The sequence below is a fragment of the Coregonus lavaretus genome, assembly GCF_964263955.1.
Source record: "Coregonus lavaretus genome assembly, contig: HAP1_SCAFFOLD_2075, whole genome shotgun sequence".
Classification (NCBI taxonomy): domain Eukaryota; kingdom Metazoa; phylum Chordata; class Actinopteri; order Salmoniformes; family Salmonidae; genus Coregonus; species Coregonus lavaretus.
The window spans coordinates 39,987-55,232 of NW_028156734.1; the positions used below are offsets into that span (position 1 = coordinate 39,987).

General features: G+C 44.0%; 1 protein-coding gene across 3 annotated transcripts; it reads right to left on the reverse strand.

The window, feature by feature from the left end:
- Positions 1-2,557: 2,557 nt before the first annotated feature.
- On the reverse strand, positions 2,558-13,229 carry LOC311126031 (4-hydroxy-2-oxoglutarate aldolase, mitochondrial-like). Of its 3 annotated transcripts, XR_014612936.1 has the most exons (8): positions 12,008-12,719; positions 11,170-11,298; positions 10,202-10,329; positions 6,318-6,452; positions 5,466-5,562; positions 4,306-4,439; positions 3,594-3,795; positions 2,558-3,497 (listed from the first exon to the last, which is right to left on the reverse strand). XR_014612936.1 is itself a non-coding variant. In XM_084200063.1 (7 exons), exons 1-7 carry the CDS (start codon positions 12,240-12,242, stop codon positions 3,646-3,648), a joined length of 1,008 nt encoding a protein of 335 aa, XP_084056189.1. In that variant the 5' UTR covers positions 12,243-13,229; the 3' UTR covers positions 2,558-3,645. The 3 variants fall into 3 exon arrangements, 2 of the variants coding, with proteins under 2 accessions (XP_084056189.1, XP_084056188.1); XM_084200063.1 differs by having other exon boundaries at positions 2,558-3,795; positions 12,008-13,229; XM_084200062.1 differs by having other exon boundaries at positions 2,558-3,795; positions 11,170-11,391; positions 12,008-12,726.
- Between the last annotated feature and the right edge of the window lie 2,017 nt (positions 13,230-15,246).

Sequence of the window (15,246 nt, forward strand, 5' to 3'; positions counted from 1 at the left end):
ATAGGAGAGGGGGGGAGGGAGGGAAGGAAGGAAGGAAGGAAGGGGGGAGGGATAGGGGAGGGAGGGAAGGAAGGAAGGGGGAGGGATAGGGGAGGGAGGGAGGGAAGGAAGGAAGGGGGAGGGATAGGGGAGGGAGGGAGGGAAGGAAGGAAGGGGGAGGGATAGGAGAGGGAGGGAGGGAAGGAAGGGGGAGGGATAGGGGAGGGAGGGAGGGAAAGAAGGAAGGGGGAGGGAGGGAGGGAAGGAAGTAAGGGGGAGGGATAGGGGAGGGAGGAATATGGGAATCTTTTGAGCATGCTCTTAATCTGGGGTCGGGGGGAAAGGAAGGAGAGAGAGAGAGAGAGAGAGAGAGAGAGAGAGAGAGAGAGAGAGAGAGAATAAGAGGTAAAGGGAGGAAACCAGAGAGCAGGAGGGAGAGCAAGAGAAGGAGAGAGGAGTGGAATGGGAAATGGTTGAAAGGGGAAATAGAGAGATTGAAGGAGAGAGAGAGATGGGGGAGGGAGAGAGAGAGAGAGATGGGGGAGGGAGAGGGAGACATTTCTCCATGTGTCATCATTGCCCCCTGACAAGTGCTGAGCAGTAGGAGGGAGAGGAGGGAGAGGAGGGAGAGAGGGCAGGTGAAGCAGCTTTGCTGACTAGAGGAGTGGATTTCTCCCTCCTTCATCCCCCCATCGACCCCATGCTCGTGTCGGGGGCAGAGAATCACATGCCAAGGCTTTACATCCTCCTTAATGGAGATCAGACGGATGCCCTTGATGCCGAACCATCCCAGCGTCGCCTCTCACACTGGGCCACAGTGCCCTCGAGTGGCCAACAATGGGTAGTGAACGCAACACCATGACCCAGCACTGCTCTCAGGGTGAAGTTTCCCCCTAGGTACAGATCTAAGATCAGCTTCACCTCTCCCCAATCCTAACCTTAACCATTACATGTGGAAAATGTCAAACTGACCCAGGACCAGTGTCTAGGTGCAACTTCACCCTACACTCCATGATTGGATAGGGCGATAGGCAGTCCCCAGACCGTTTTCAACTATCAAGCTGAACTATCAGGATTGATGGTCATGAAGAAAGCTGCGTAGCCCTAGTAACAGTGACATAGAGCCTAGCACATGCAGACTTCACTGCACCTACATCAATGTGACATGAGAACTTAATGACAGAGTCTGCATCTCAAATGGCACCCTGTGCCCTGGTCAAAAGTAGCACACTACAGGGAATAGGGTGACATTTGGGACCCAGACAGGGTGATTTGGAATAACGTCCCAGTCGCCCTCCCTCTGTTTTTTGTTGCTAGGAGACAGGAAGGTCGATCTAGGCTAGTCCAGGACAGTGGTGTTACACCTGGCTCTGTGGAATGTTACCTATAGATCTAGGCTAGTCCAGGACAGTGGTATTACACCTGGCTCTGTGGAATGTTACCTATAGATCTAGGCTAGTCCAGGACAGTGGTATTACACCTGGCTCTGTGGAATGTTACCTATAGATCTAGGCTAGTCCAGGACAGTGGTATTACACCTGGCTCTGTGGAATGTTACCTATAGATCTAGGCTAGTCCAGGACAGTGGTATTACACCTGGCTCTGTGGAATGTTACCTATAGATCTAGGCTAGTCCAGGACAGTGGTATTACACCTGGCTCTGTGGAATGTTACCTATAGATCTAGGCTAGTCCAGGACAGTGGTATTACACCTGGCTCTGTGGAATGTTACCTATAGATCTAGGCTAGTCCATGACAGTGGTGTTACACCTGGCTCTGTGGAATGTTACCTATAGATCTAGGCTAGTCCATGACAGTGGTATTACACCTGGCTCTGTGGAATGTTACCTATAGATCTAGGCTAGTCCAGGACAGTGGTGTTACACCTGGCTCTGTGGAATGTTACCTATAGATCTAGGCTAGTCCAGGACAGTGGTGTTACACCTGGCTCTGTGGAATGTTACCTATAGATCTAGGCTAGTCCAGGACAGTGGTATTACACCTGGCTCTGTGGAATGTTACCTATAGATCTAGGCTAGTCCAGGACAGTGGTATTACACCTGGCTCTGTGGAATGTTACCTATAGATCTAGGCTAGTCCAGGACAGTGGTATTACACCTGGCTCTGTGGAATGTTACCTATAGATCTAGGCTAGTCCAGGACAGTGGTATTACACCTGGCTCTGTGGAATGTTACCTATAGATCTAGGCTAGTCCAGGACAGTGGTATTACACCTGGCTCTGTGGAATGTTACCTATAGATCTAGGCTAGTCCAGGACAGTGGTATTACACCTGGCTCTGTGGAATGTTACCTATAGATCTAGGCTAGTCCAGGACAGTGGTATTACACCTGGCTCTGTGGAATGTTACCTATAGATCTAGGCTAGTCCAGGACAGTGGTATTACACCTGGCTCTGTGGAATGTTACCTATAGATCTAGGCTAGTCCAGGACAGTGGTATTACACCTGGCTCTGTGGAATGTTACCTATAGATCTAGGCTAGTCCAGGACAGTGGTATTACACCTGGCTCTGTGGAATGTTACCTATAGATCTAGGTTAGTCCCGGACAGTGGTATTACACCTGGCTCTGTGGAATGTTACCTATAGATCTAGGCTAGTCCAGGACAGTGGTATTACACCTGGCTCTGTGGAATGTTACCTATAGATCTAGGCTAGTCCAGGACAGTGGTATTACACCTGGCTCTGTGGAATGTTACCTATAGATCTAGGCTAGTCCAGGACAGTGGTATTACACCTGGCTCTGTGGAATGTTACCTATAGATCTAGGCTAGTCCAGGACAGTGGTATTACACCTGGCTCTGTGGAATGTTACCTATAGATCTAGGCTAGTCCAGGACAGTGGTATTACACCTGGCTCTGTGGAATGTTACCTATAGATCTAGGCTAGTCCAGGACAGTGGTATTACACCTGGCTCTGTGGAATGTTACCTATAGATCTAGGCTAGTCCAGGACAGTGGTATTACACCTGGCTCTGTGGAATGTTACCTATAGATCTAGGCTAGTCCAGGACAGTGGTATTACACCTGGCTCTGTGGAATGTTACCTATAGATCTAGGCTAGTCCAGGACAGTGGTATTACACCTGGCTCTGTGGAATGTTACCTATAGATCTAGGCTAGTCCATGACAGTGGTATTACACCTGGCTCTGTGGAATGTTACCTATAGATCTAGGCTAGTCCAGGACAGTGGTATTACACCTGGCTCTGTGGAATGTTACCTATAGATCTAGGCTAGTCCATGACAGTGGTATTACACCTGGCTCTGTGGAATGTTACCTATAGATCTAGGCTAGTCCAGGACAGTGGTATTACACCTGGCTCTGTGGAATGTTACCTATAGATCTAGGCTAGTCCAGGACAGTGGTATAACACCTGGCTCTGTGGAATGTTACCTATAGAATGGAACGGCCTCATCTTGTTTAAACAGAAATAGCAGGACAGAGGTAAGTGACTGTTGCTGGGCAGGTTATCTTTCTCTTTATTTCTCCGTCTCTATCTGTAAGAAACAGATTGAAACACGTCCTTAGAGTAGAGAAACAAAAACAATCTTATTCTTCACATTCTTTTTTTATTTCCCGCTGCCAACTTCTACCTGGAGCAGGCCCAGTCCCTTGTCTTCTACTCAGTTCTGCCCCGTGTCCCCTTCAGAGCCAGCCATTGGTGGAGAAGTCCAGTCTAAGCTGCTGTGATTCGGCCTCTGAGAGCGGTTGAAGAGGAGAGCGACAGGCGCCGCCGTGGTAACCAAACCACTCCATCGCCTGCTTGAGGGCGGGAACGCCAAACTTTCTGGTCACCTAGCAACAACAGAGAGAAGAGGGGATGTTATGCCAAGAACTTAACCCTGTTCCTATGTCACATTTACTGTTCGTAGGGCAGTGTAGCTTTCTGTTCAGACACTACCGGACCTGTCAAGTTCACTATTGTAGGGTAATGTCGCTTGACTCACAGCTCTGTGACAACATTATGCAGGGTTATTTAGGGCTATGTAGGTTCACTCAAAGCTGTGCTGGTCTCTATGTCACACCTATGTAGGGGTATGTAGGGTTATGTCACTGATATGTAGGGTTATGTCACTTTTATGTAGGATTATGTAGCGCTATGCAGCTTGATTTACGGCAGTGTTTGGCTCTGTCACTGTTACATAGAGCTATGTAGGGTTATGAAGCTTCACTCACAGTAGTGTTGAGCTCTATGTCTTTGCCTTCTCTATGTCACTCTTATGCTACTTAGGGCTATGTAGTGGTCATGAAGTCACTATGCCAACTCTTATGTAGGGTTACATGGGGTTATGTAGCTTGACTTACAGCAGTGTTGGGCTCTATGAGGCGCTGCTGCAGAGCTCTGGCTTCTTCCCAACGTCCCGACACACACAGCTGCTCCAGCTCACACACCTCACGACCCAGCACGTTGGCCAGCGCACACACACCGCCCACACAACCTGCAACACACACACACACACACACACACACACAGTATTCGCTGGGTCCTTTTAAAGGGACTACTTGACAGTATTATTGATCTGAAACATAGCTTTAACACTCACACGTGACATGCTCCTTCATATTCCTACAATGTGTGTGTGTGTGGTGTGTGTGACTGACAGCCCATATGATTTCCTCAAATATGCATTTTGATTGACAGCCATAAGGCACGCCCCCTCCCTCAGGGAGATGGAGCTCTGGAGCTCAACATCGCAGGCACACACAAGCACACACATGCACAGACACGCACCAGATAACACATGCATGCACAAAACGTACACACACACACACACAGTACAGACACACCCACCAGATCCCAGTCACATTATATTAGTCATCCTGTACTTGAACTCCTCCTCTCTGCAGATCATCTATATTACTGCTGCAGCTGCAGCACACACACCATCAGACTATTATGATCATATTTCACCTATGTACATGTGAGACGAGTCCTGTCAGAGCAGAGAGAGAGAGAAAGAGAGAGAGAAAGAGAGAGAAGAGAGAGAGAGAGAACGAGAGAGAGAAAAAATAGAGAGAAGAGAGAGAGAGAGAGAGAGAGAGAGAGAGAGAGAGAGAGAGAGAGAGAGAGAGAGAGAAAAATGAGCGAAAGAGATAGAGAAGAGAGAGGGAAGAGAGAGAGAAGAGAGAGGGAGAGAGCTCTGTAGGACAGAGACAGTATAATCTGACAGAGAGAACGACTCATTAGTCTGAGCTTCATACTCTATATATCTCTATCCCCTAAGGTTTTCACATATTCATACAATACAAAGTTGGTTGGTACTAGCTAGCATAGGAGAGAAGTGATGTTTTTGTACCCTACACCCTGTGATATACAGCTAAGTGATTACCAGAGAGGGAATTGAGATGGTCAATGTCAGTTGTAAATTCTAGGTTCTGGGTTCTAAGTTTGTAATTCTACATTCTATGTTATAGGTTCCAGATGCTAATCTATAGGGTCTGTGTGCTAGGTTCTAAGTTCTTACCCACGGAATACGCCGCCATAAGGAACCCAGCGGAACCCGCCAGAACCTGGAAATCCTGCGGCTTCGTTTTGTGAACGATCAGAGCGATCCTTGTGATCTGAGGAACGACAGGAGAAAATCACAAACAGAGAAGTAAAAGGAGAGAAACAAAGTGGCATGCGTCCCTTTGGGTTCTGGTCTAAAGTAGTGCACTATATAGGGAATAGGGTGGCATTTGGGATGCAGCCAGCGTGTTCTCCCCATCACTCCTTCCTGCTGTCAGGATGAGGACTGTTGTCAGGAGGAGCTGTCACAGCCAGCAGGACCAAACAACTCATCACTAACTAACTACTGAAAAATAGACTGAGAGAGAGAGAGAGAGAGAGAGAGAGAGAGAGAGAGAGAGAGAGAGAGAGAGAGAGAGAGAGAGAGAGAGAGAGAGAGAGAGAGAGAGAGAGAGAGAGAGAGAGAGAGAGAGACAGAGAGAGACAGAGAGAGACAGAGAGAGAAAGAGAGGTGGAACAAGAGTTTTGACAGGTGAGAAGAAGAGATACTCCAGAAGAGGAGATGAAGGGAGTTTCCTGCAACATTCATCCCTCTCTATTTAGTCCTCTTTTTGATTCTCTTGTCAGTCAAGACATGAACAACCGTTTCCAAATCAACTTGAAATGCTGCAATGTTCAAAGGATACAAGAAACACACACAGCGGGAAAACCCACAGGGAAAACCTGGAAACTTACATTTTTAGCAACCATCAGTCAGTCAGTCAAGTCACTTGCAACTTGAAACAAGACAGCACGGTCAGTAATCGATCCATCATTCAATCAAATAAATAGATAACGTGTGTGTGTGTGTAAGTGTGTGAGGACTCACGTCTCCTCCGCTGTCCTTGAGCCCCAATATGTTAGGGTGTTGGGCCAGTCTCACCACAGCATCAACAGGAAGGTCCAGACCTGTGTTAGCCGGGACACTGTATAGAACTACTGGTACTGGACTACTGTCTGCCACCTGCAGGGGGAGACAGAGAGACAACACCGGGACCACACCCACCCCCGGGTCCAGGCCATAGAATTAGAATAATTATGTTTCTATTGCATTCTATTTCTATGGTCCAGACAGGGTTCAGAACAGAACAGAATAGAACTATGACATATGGTATATATTATGACATATGGTATATACTATGACATATGGTATATATTATGACATATGGTATATATTATGACATATGGTATATACTATGACATATGGTATATACTATGACATATGGTATATATTATGACATATGGTATATACTATGACATATTGTATATAATATGACATATGGTATATATTATGACATATGGTATATATTATGACATATGGTATATACTATGACATATGGTATATATTATGACATATGGTATATATTATGACATATGGTATATATTATGACATATGGTACATATTATGACATATGGTATATATTATGACATATGGTACATATTATGACATATGGTACATATTATGACATATGGTATATATTATGACATATGGTATATAATATGACATATACTATGACATATGGTATATAATATGACATATGGTATATATTATGACATATGGTATATATTATGACATATGGTATATATTATGACATATGGTATATACTATGACATATGGTATATATTATGACATATGGTATATATTATGACATATGGTATATATTATGACATATGGTATATACTATGACATATGGTATATATTATGACATACAGTGGGGGAAAAAAGTATTTAGTCAGCCACCAATTGTGCAAGTTCTCCCACTTAAAAAGATGAGAGAGGCCTGTAATTTTCATCATAGGTACACGTCAACTATGACAGAAAAATTGAGGAAAAAAATCAAGAAAATCACATTGTAGGATTTTTAATGAATTTATTTGCAAATTATGGTGGAAAATAAGTATTTGGTCACCTACAAACAAGCAAGATTTCTGGCTCTCACAGACCTGTAACTTCTTCTTTAAGAGGCTCCTCTGTCCTCCACTCGTTACCTGTATTAATGGCACCTGTTTGAACTTGTTATCAGTATAAAAAGACACCTGTCCACAACCTCAAACAGTCACACTCCAAACTCCACTATGGCCAAGACCAAAGAGCTGTCAAAGGACACCAGAAACAAAATTGTAGACCTGCACCAGGCTGGGAAGACTGAATCTGCAATATGTAAGCAGCTTGGTTTGAAGAAATCAACCGTGGGAGCAATTATTAGGAAATGGAAGACATACAAGACCACTGATAATCTCCCTCGATCTGGGGCTCCACGCAAGATCTCACCCCGTGGGGTCAAAATGATCACAAGAACGGTGAGCAAAAATCCCAGAACCACACGGGGGGACCTAGTGAATGACCTGCAGAGAGCTGGGACCAAAGTAACAAAGCCTACCATCAGTAACACACTACGCCGCCAGGGACTCAAATCCTGCAGTGCCAGACGTGTCCCCCTGCTTAAGCCAGTACATGTCCAGGCCCGTCTGAAGTTTGCTAGAGTGCATTTGGATGATCCAGAAGAGGATTGGGAGAATGTCATATGGTCAGATGAAACCAAAATAGAACTTTTTGGTAAAAACTCAACTCGTCGTGTTTGGAGGACAAAGAATGCTGAGTTGCATCCAAAGAACACCATACCTACTGTGAAGCATGGGGGTGGAAACATCATGCTTTGGGGCTGTTTTTCTGCAAAGGGACCAGGACGACTGATCCGTGTAAAGGAAAGAATGAATGGGGCCATGTATCGTGAGATTTTGAGTGAAAACCTCCTTCCATCAGCAAGGGCATTGAAGATGAAACGTGGCTGGGTCTTTCAGCATGACAATGATCCCAAACACACCGCCCGGGCAACGAAGGAGTGGCTTCGTAAGAAGCATTTTAAGGTCCTGGAGTGGCCTAGCCAGTCTCCAGATCTCAACCCCATAGAAAATCTTTGGAGGGAGTTGAAAGTCTGTGTTGCCCAGTGTCACGGTTTCGGCCGAAGCTGCTCCTCCTCCTGGTTCGGGCAGGCTTCGGCGGTCGTCGTCCCCGGAGTACTAGCTGCCACCGATCTATGTTTCATGTTCGTTTGGTTTTGTCTTGATGTTGTACACCTGTGTCTTGTTAGTCCTCGTTAGTGTCCTATTTAGTTCTCGTTGTGTGTGTTTGTCTTTGTGTGTGATTGCTCTTCTGTTTCGTGTTGGAGCTACGTACTTCCCTCCAGTGTTTTGGAGAGGTTTTTCGCACATGTTAGTGCTCCGTTTGATTGACGCCTGTGTGCGCCGTTATTTCGCCTTCGGGCTTATTGTGCTTATTTTCTACGTGAATATTGCACTAAAGTCTTTTGGACTGAGCTTCTGCGTCCTGCGCTTGATTCATGCACCACACCCACCTTCAGCACCCCTTGACACCCAGCAACAGCCCCAAAACATCACTGCTCTAGAGGAGATCTGCATGGAGGAATGGGCCAAAATACCAGCAACAGTGTGTGAAAACCTTGTGAAGACTTACAGAAAACGTTTGACCTGTGTCATTGCCAACAAAGGGTATATAACAAAGTATTGAGAAACTTTTGTTATTGACCAAATACTTATTTTCCACCATAATTTGCAAATAAATTCATTAAAAATCCTACAATGTGATTTTCTGGATTTCTTTTTCTCATTTTGTCTGTCATAGTTGACGTGTACCTATGATGAAAATTACAGGCCTCTCTCATCTTTTTAAGTGGGAGAACTTGCACAATTGGTGGCTGACTAAATACTTTTTTTCCCCACTGTATGGTATATATTATGACATATGGTATATCTTATGACATATGGTATATACTATGACATATGGTATATATATTTTTTACATTTTAGTCATTTAGCAGACGCTCTTATCCAGAGCGACTTACAGTTAGGGAGTGCATATATTTTCATACTGGCCCCCCGTGGGAAACGAACCCACAACCCTGGCGTTGCAAGCGCCATGCTCTACCAACTGAGCTACAGGGGACGATATACCACTATGACATATGGTATATAATATGACATATGGTATATACTATGATATATGGTATATATTATGACATATGGTATATACTATGACATATGGTATATATTATGACATATGGTATATATTATGACATATGGTATATAATATGACATATGGTATATATTATGACATATGGTATATACTATGACATATGGTATATAATATGACATATGGTATATATTATGACATATGGTATATAATATGACATATGGTATATATTATGACATATGGTATATATTATGACATATGGTATATATTATGACATATGGTATATATTATGACATATGCAAATGGTTTATATTATATATTATTATATTAACTAATCATGTCGAGTACCAGGAGGCAGACACCCAAACCAGACTGTTCTGTGATTCTGGTCAATCAATCATGAAATCTGTCAATGTTAAAATAATAATAATAAATTGTTGTAATAAAACAATCATTTAGTGTAATAATGATAAAGTCTCTGTAAAGCCTCTCTAGGTCAGTGATTGTCATAGAGAGGATAGCTGTTCTGTGTGAAGACAAGAAGAAGAAGAAGTAGAAGAAGTAGTAGAAGAAGAAGTACTAGAAGAAGGAGTAGAAGAAGAAGAAGTAGTAGTAGAAGATGTAGTAGAAGAAGTAGAAGAAGTAGCAGAAGTAGTAGAAGAAGAAGGAGTAGAAGAAGAAGAAGAAGTAGTAGTAGAAGATGTAGTAGAAGATGAACTGACCTGTGTGAAGTGGTGAACCAGTGCTCTGCTGTCCATCTTGCCCTTGTAGAAGCATGGCGTTACCACGAGAACCAGGTCTGCCCCTGCCCCCGACATCCTCTCTGTCATCACTACTGTAGCTTTGGTAGCTGAGGGGGGAGAGATGGGGAGAGGGGAGAGAGGGAGGGAGAGATAGGATCAGAAGGAGTGAGGGACAGAAGGAGAAAGAGAGAGGTGGGAGAGAAAGGAAGGGAGAGATGGATTTATTTAAATCCATGTTTACAACACTATTCAATTCAATTCAAAGGGCTTTACTGGCATGGGAAACATATTTACCAAAGGAAATGAAATAGATAATAAACAAGGGAAACATTACGCTCACAAAAGTTTAAAAAGAATATAGACATATTATTGGCTATGTACAGTGTTGTAACATCTCTAGGTAGGCTAAGTGCACCATGTTAATGTAATGTTGTAACCTATCAAATATAGGAAAGTAGCCACCCTTATTCAGTAGTTAACACTGGGGCATTACAGGGGCATGATGTGGTAGGAATTACTATACAGCCCAATAAAAGATTGTGTTATTGAGTCCTCTGTAGCTCAGCTGGTAGAGCACGGCGCTTGTAACGCCAAGGTAGTGGGTTCGATCCCCGGGACCACCCATACACAAAAAAAAAATGTATGCACGCATGACTGTAAGTCGCTTTGGATAAAAGTGTCTGCTAAATGGCATATTATTATTATTTATTAGACAACCATTATCAGCCAATAAAACCGCATGATATTAAAACTCTATAGCTGGGCTGAGATGTAAAGTGTCTCCTGAAATAGTAAAAATTACAGTATTCACACTTGGCACATTAACAGATTTTTGCTGTAAAATACGGTAGCCATTTTTCTAATGGTTTCTATATGTGGTCATCGGTCAGTTACATTAATGAGAGTAAAATGGTCTCTGTCACACTGATACACACACAGGGCCTTACATTCACATCCGGACCCTGCCATGACCAGTTTGTCTGTGGGCAGGGCCAGTCTGACCCTCCTCACCACCTCTACCCGCTCCTTATCCGTCAGGTAGGGGTACTCTCCATTAGAGCCTTGCACCACCAGACCTGGAACACAGAACAACATCTTCATCATCATCATCATCATCATCATCACTGTCAGGTACGGGTACTCTCCATTAAAGCCTTGCACCACCAGACCTGGAACACAGAACAACATCTTCATCATCATCACTGTCAGGTACGGGTACTCTCCATTAAAGCCCTGCACCACCAGACCTGGAACACAGAACATCATCTTCATCATCATCATTATGTTTGCACCAATCAAGTCGGGAAACAACAGCACCTCGCCCTGAAACGTCAGTATCCAGGAAAACGCGACAGATGACCGTGGGAATCCGCCAGAGGTCGCCAAACACCGTCCACTGGGGACTTTATCAATCTACTGTACCTTGCCTGCAAACGTGCACCGCTGCGCTTGAGACAGACCTTGCCCCTGGGCCTGGCCCCAAACCAAATGAACTGGCTGACAAGTCTATATGACAAACACGAGGCCACCGACACTACCTCCTCAACACAATATATAGGTTTAACTGTCACAATTAGGCTACTGTTAGGACACTTTCATTGGCAATTGCAAGATCTTTAGGCTACATGGTCTAATATGCATACAAAATAATTACATGTATGATCTTCTGATCATGTTGTCTTAATTTGCATAATTCATTTCCATTTGCAAAGAAGACAGTCCAAAAACTTGAACCAGGATCAACCAGTCTGTCATTGCAGAAAATACTTTGTCAATTGTCATTACCTTTGAAAGGAATCTTTGCATACTTCTGCAAGTTTTCATCCAGTTTCTGATAGTCCACGTCCTCTTTCTGAGTGAACGGCGTTGCTATGGGCGGGTAGATCCCCCCGATGTCCACTTTCTGTCCGGCCGCCGCGCTTTGTGTTCTGCTCTGGTTCTTAGTTGGCTTCCACAGCAGAGCGGCACCACGTCTACACACTGCTGAACCTACAGTTCGGAGAGTTCTGACACCGAACATTGTGTCAAATTGAACGGCTGTATTTTGGCTGCAGACGCGGGTGGCTTGACAAAGTACGGTGGTCAAATGGTAGGTTAGCCGACACCAACAGATGTTGCACAGACTTTGCCAGCCCAGTTAATATGCAACGACGCTCTCTAAATATTGACTAAAAGTTAAGGGGGTTTGACATTTTCCCAAATTTGGAACTCAGGTGGCCTTCCTCAGCGAGTCTAATAATACACTACGTTACCCATGTTTACGCTGTGCGCAACAGGTCGAGTTGTGCGCTCTCAATAATATAGGCCTAAACTCTCCAAAGTTGCCTATCTCTATACACTTTCAGTTCAATATCACTATTCGTACATTCTCATTTGCACATTGAATTAAGACATACCGGTGCATAAAATATTTGCATTTCAGTTGTGTAGGACAGGCTACGTTCAAACTGGTTAGGCTGCAGCGCAGGCTTGGTTCCGTTTCGGCAGAGAGGAAGAAAGAGGCCAAACTCGGCGGAAAATCGGTCTCCCTCCAGCAGGTGGCGTTCTTTCGCCCACCAAGCAAGGAGTTTTTGTATGGAGGTTAAAGAGTGTCGAATTTGGTCAACAAAAAAATAATGGCTTATTTGCTACGTGAGGTTTATTTGATTGAATAGCCATTTTGGAATGCTTAGGTTATTAGAGTGTACTGATATAAGTAGGACACGTGACATCCCCGCAACTTAGAGAAAAAACACTTTATATCGGAGTTGTCTCGAGATGGCTATGCATGTTCATGTTATAAGGCTAGTATCATAGCATCTCTCCATTGAATACAGGCTGTTGACGTCAACAACCCTCATCGAATATTCAAAATAGTATTAAAATAATGACATGTATCCATCCACTAATCTAAAGAAAGGCGGGAGCTAGACAGACCGCTGTGCCGCTTTGTGGACAACGACTCCCATTGCTAGTGCAGCGAGACAAGTATTTTGTCAGTATATCCATAATATTCCGTTTTGGTGAAGATCCGCCCACGTCATGTAGGGACCATCAATAAAGAGCAAGACAGTCATAAGATATAGTTAATATTTTTGATGTTTAGAAAAACAAACCTCATAAAGTAGGCTACTTACCGGTATTCAAAATATGACTGATCATTTTTTTGTTAAATGACCAAATCTCGCATAGCCTATCCATATGCAAATCATAATATGTTTCTTTGGAACATGCGTGATTTCATTTATGATGATGAAAATGGATCATGAATCTATAGAATATCTGATATGACTGCAGCTATGACCAGGGCTTCAATCAGTTATAGGTAAAGATGTATACATTATCATTAATTATTATTAGAACATACAGTACCAGTCAAAAGTTTTAGAACACCTACTATTATAGGGTTTAAGACATCAAAACTATGAAATAACACATATGGAATCATGTAGTAACCCAAAAAGTGTTAAACAAATCAAAATATATTTTATATTTGAGATTCTTCAAAGTAGCCACCCTTTGCCTTGATGACAGCTTTGCACAATCTTGGCATTCTCTCAACCAGCTTCATGAGGTAGTCACCTGGAATGCATTTCAATTAACAGGTGTGCCTTGTTAAAAGTTAATTTGGGGAATTTCTTTCCTTCTTATTGCATTTGAACCAATCTGTTGTGTTGTGACAAGGTAACATTTACATTTACGTCATTTAGCAGACGCTCTTATCCAGAGCGACTTACAGTTAGTGGGTGCATACATTATTTTTATTTTTTAATACTAGCCCCCCGTGGGAATCGAACCCACAACCCTGGCGTTGCAAACGCCATGCTCTACCAACTGAGCTACATCCCTGCCGGCCATTCCCTCCCCTACCCTGGACGAATTGTGCGCCGCCCCATGGGTCTCCCGGTCGCGGCCGGCTACGACAGAGCCTGGATTCGAACCAGGATCTCTAGTGGCACAGCTAGCACTGTGATGCAGTGCCTTAGACCACTGTGCCACTCGGGAGATGGTGGTATACAGAAGATAGCCCTATTTGGTAAAAGACCAAGCCTATATTATGGCAAGAACAGATCAAATAAGCAAAGAGAAATGACAGTCCATCATTACTTTAAAGACATGAAGGTCAGTCAATCTGGAAAATGTCAAGAACTTTGAAAGTTTCTTCAAGTGCAGTCGCAAAAACCATCAAGCGCTATGATGAAACTGGCTCTCATGAGGACCGTCACAGGAATGGAAGACCCAGAGTTACCTCTGCTGCAGAGGATAAATTCATTAGAGTTAACTGCACCTCAGATTGCAGCCCAAATAAATGCTTCACAGAGTTCAAGTAACAGACACATCTCAACATCAACTGTTCAGAGGAGACTGCGTGAATCAGGCCTTCATGATCGAATTGCTGCAAAGGAACCACTACTAAAGGACACCAATAAGAAGAAGAGACTTGCTTGGGCCAAGAAACACAAGCAATGGACATTAGACCGGTGGAAATTTGTCCTTTGGTCTGGAGTCCAAATTTGAGATTTGTGGTTCCAACCGCCGTGTCTTTGTGAGACGCGGTGTGGGTGAACGGATGATCTCCGCATGTGTATTTCCCACCATAAAGCATGGAGGAGGAGGTGTTATGGTGTGGGGGTGCTTTGCTGGTGACACTGTCTGTGATTTATTTAGAATTCAAGGCACACTTAACCAGCATGGCTACCACAGCATTCTGCAGTGATACGCCATCCCATCTGGTTTGCGCTTAGTGGGACTATCATTTGTTTTTCAATAGGACAATGACCCAACACACCTCCAGGCTGTGTAAGGGCTATTTGACCAAGAAGGAGAGTGATGGAGTGCTGCATCAGATGACCTGGCCTCCACAATCACCCGACCTCAATCCAATTGAGATGGTTTGGGGTGAGTTGGACCGCAGAGTGAAGGAAAAGCAGCCAACAAGTGCTCAGCATATTTGGGAACTCCTTCAAAACTGTTGGAAAAGCATTCCTCCTGAAGCTGGTTGAGAGAATGCCAAGAGTATGTTAAGCTATCATAAAGGCAAAGGG

Excerpts from the sequence above, each read along its gene's own strand:
- LOC311126031 (XM_084200062.1), bottom strand. The coding sequence starts at position 12,242 with ATGTTCGGTGTCAGAACTCTCCGAACTGTAGGTTCAGCAGTGTGTAGA. Across the intron at positions 5,563-6,317 it reads TCAAGGACAGCGGAGGAGAC|ATCACAAGGATCGCTCTGAT; the intron begins GTGAGTCCTCAC and ends GTCGTTCCTCAG. Across the intron at positions 3,796-4,305 it reads TCATAGAGCCCAACACTGCT|GTGACCAGAAAGTTTGGCGT; the intron begins GTAAGTCAAGCT and ends TGTTGTTGCTAG.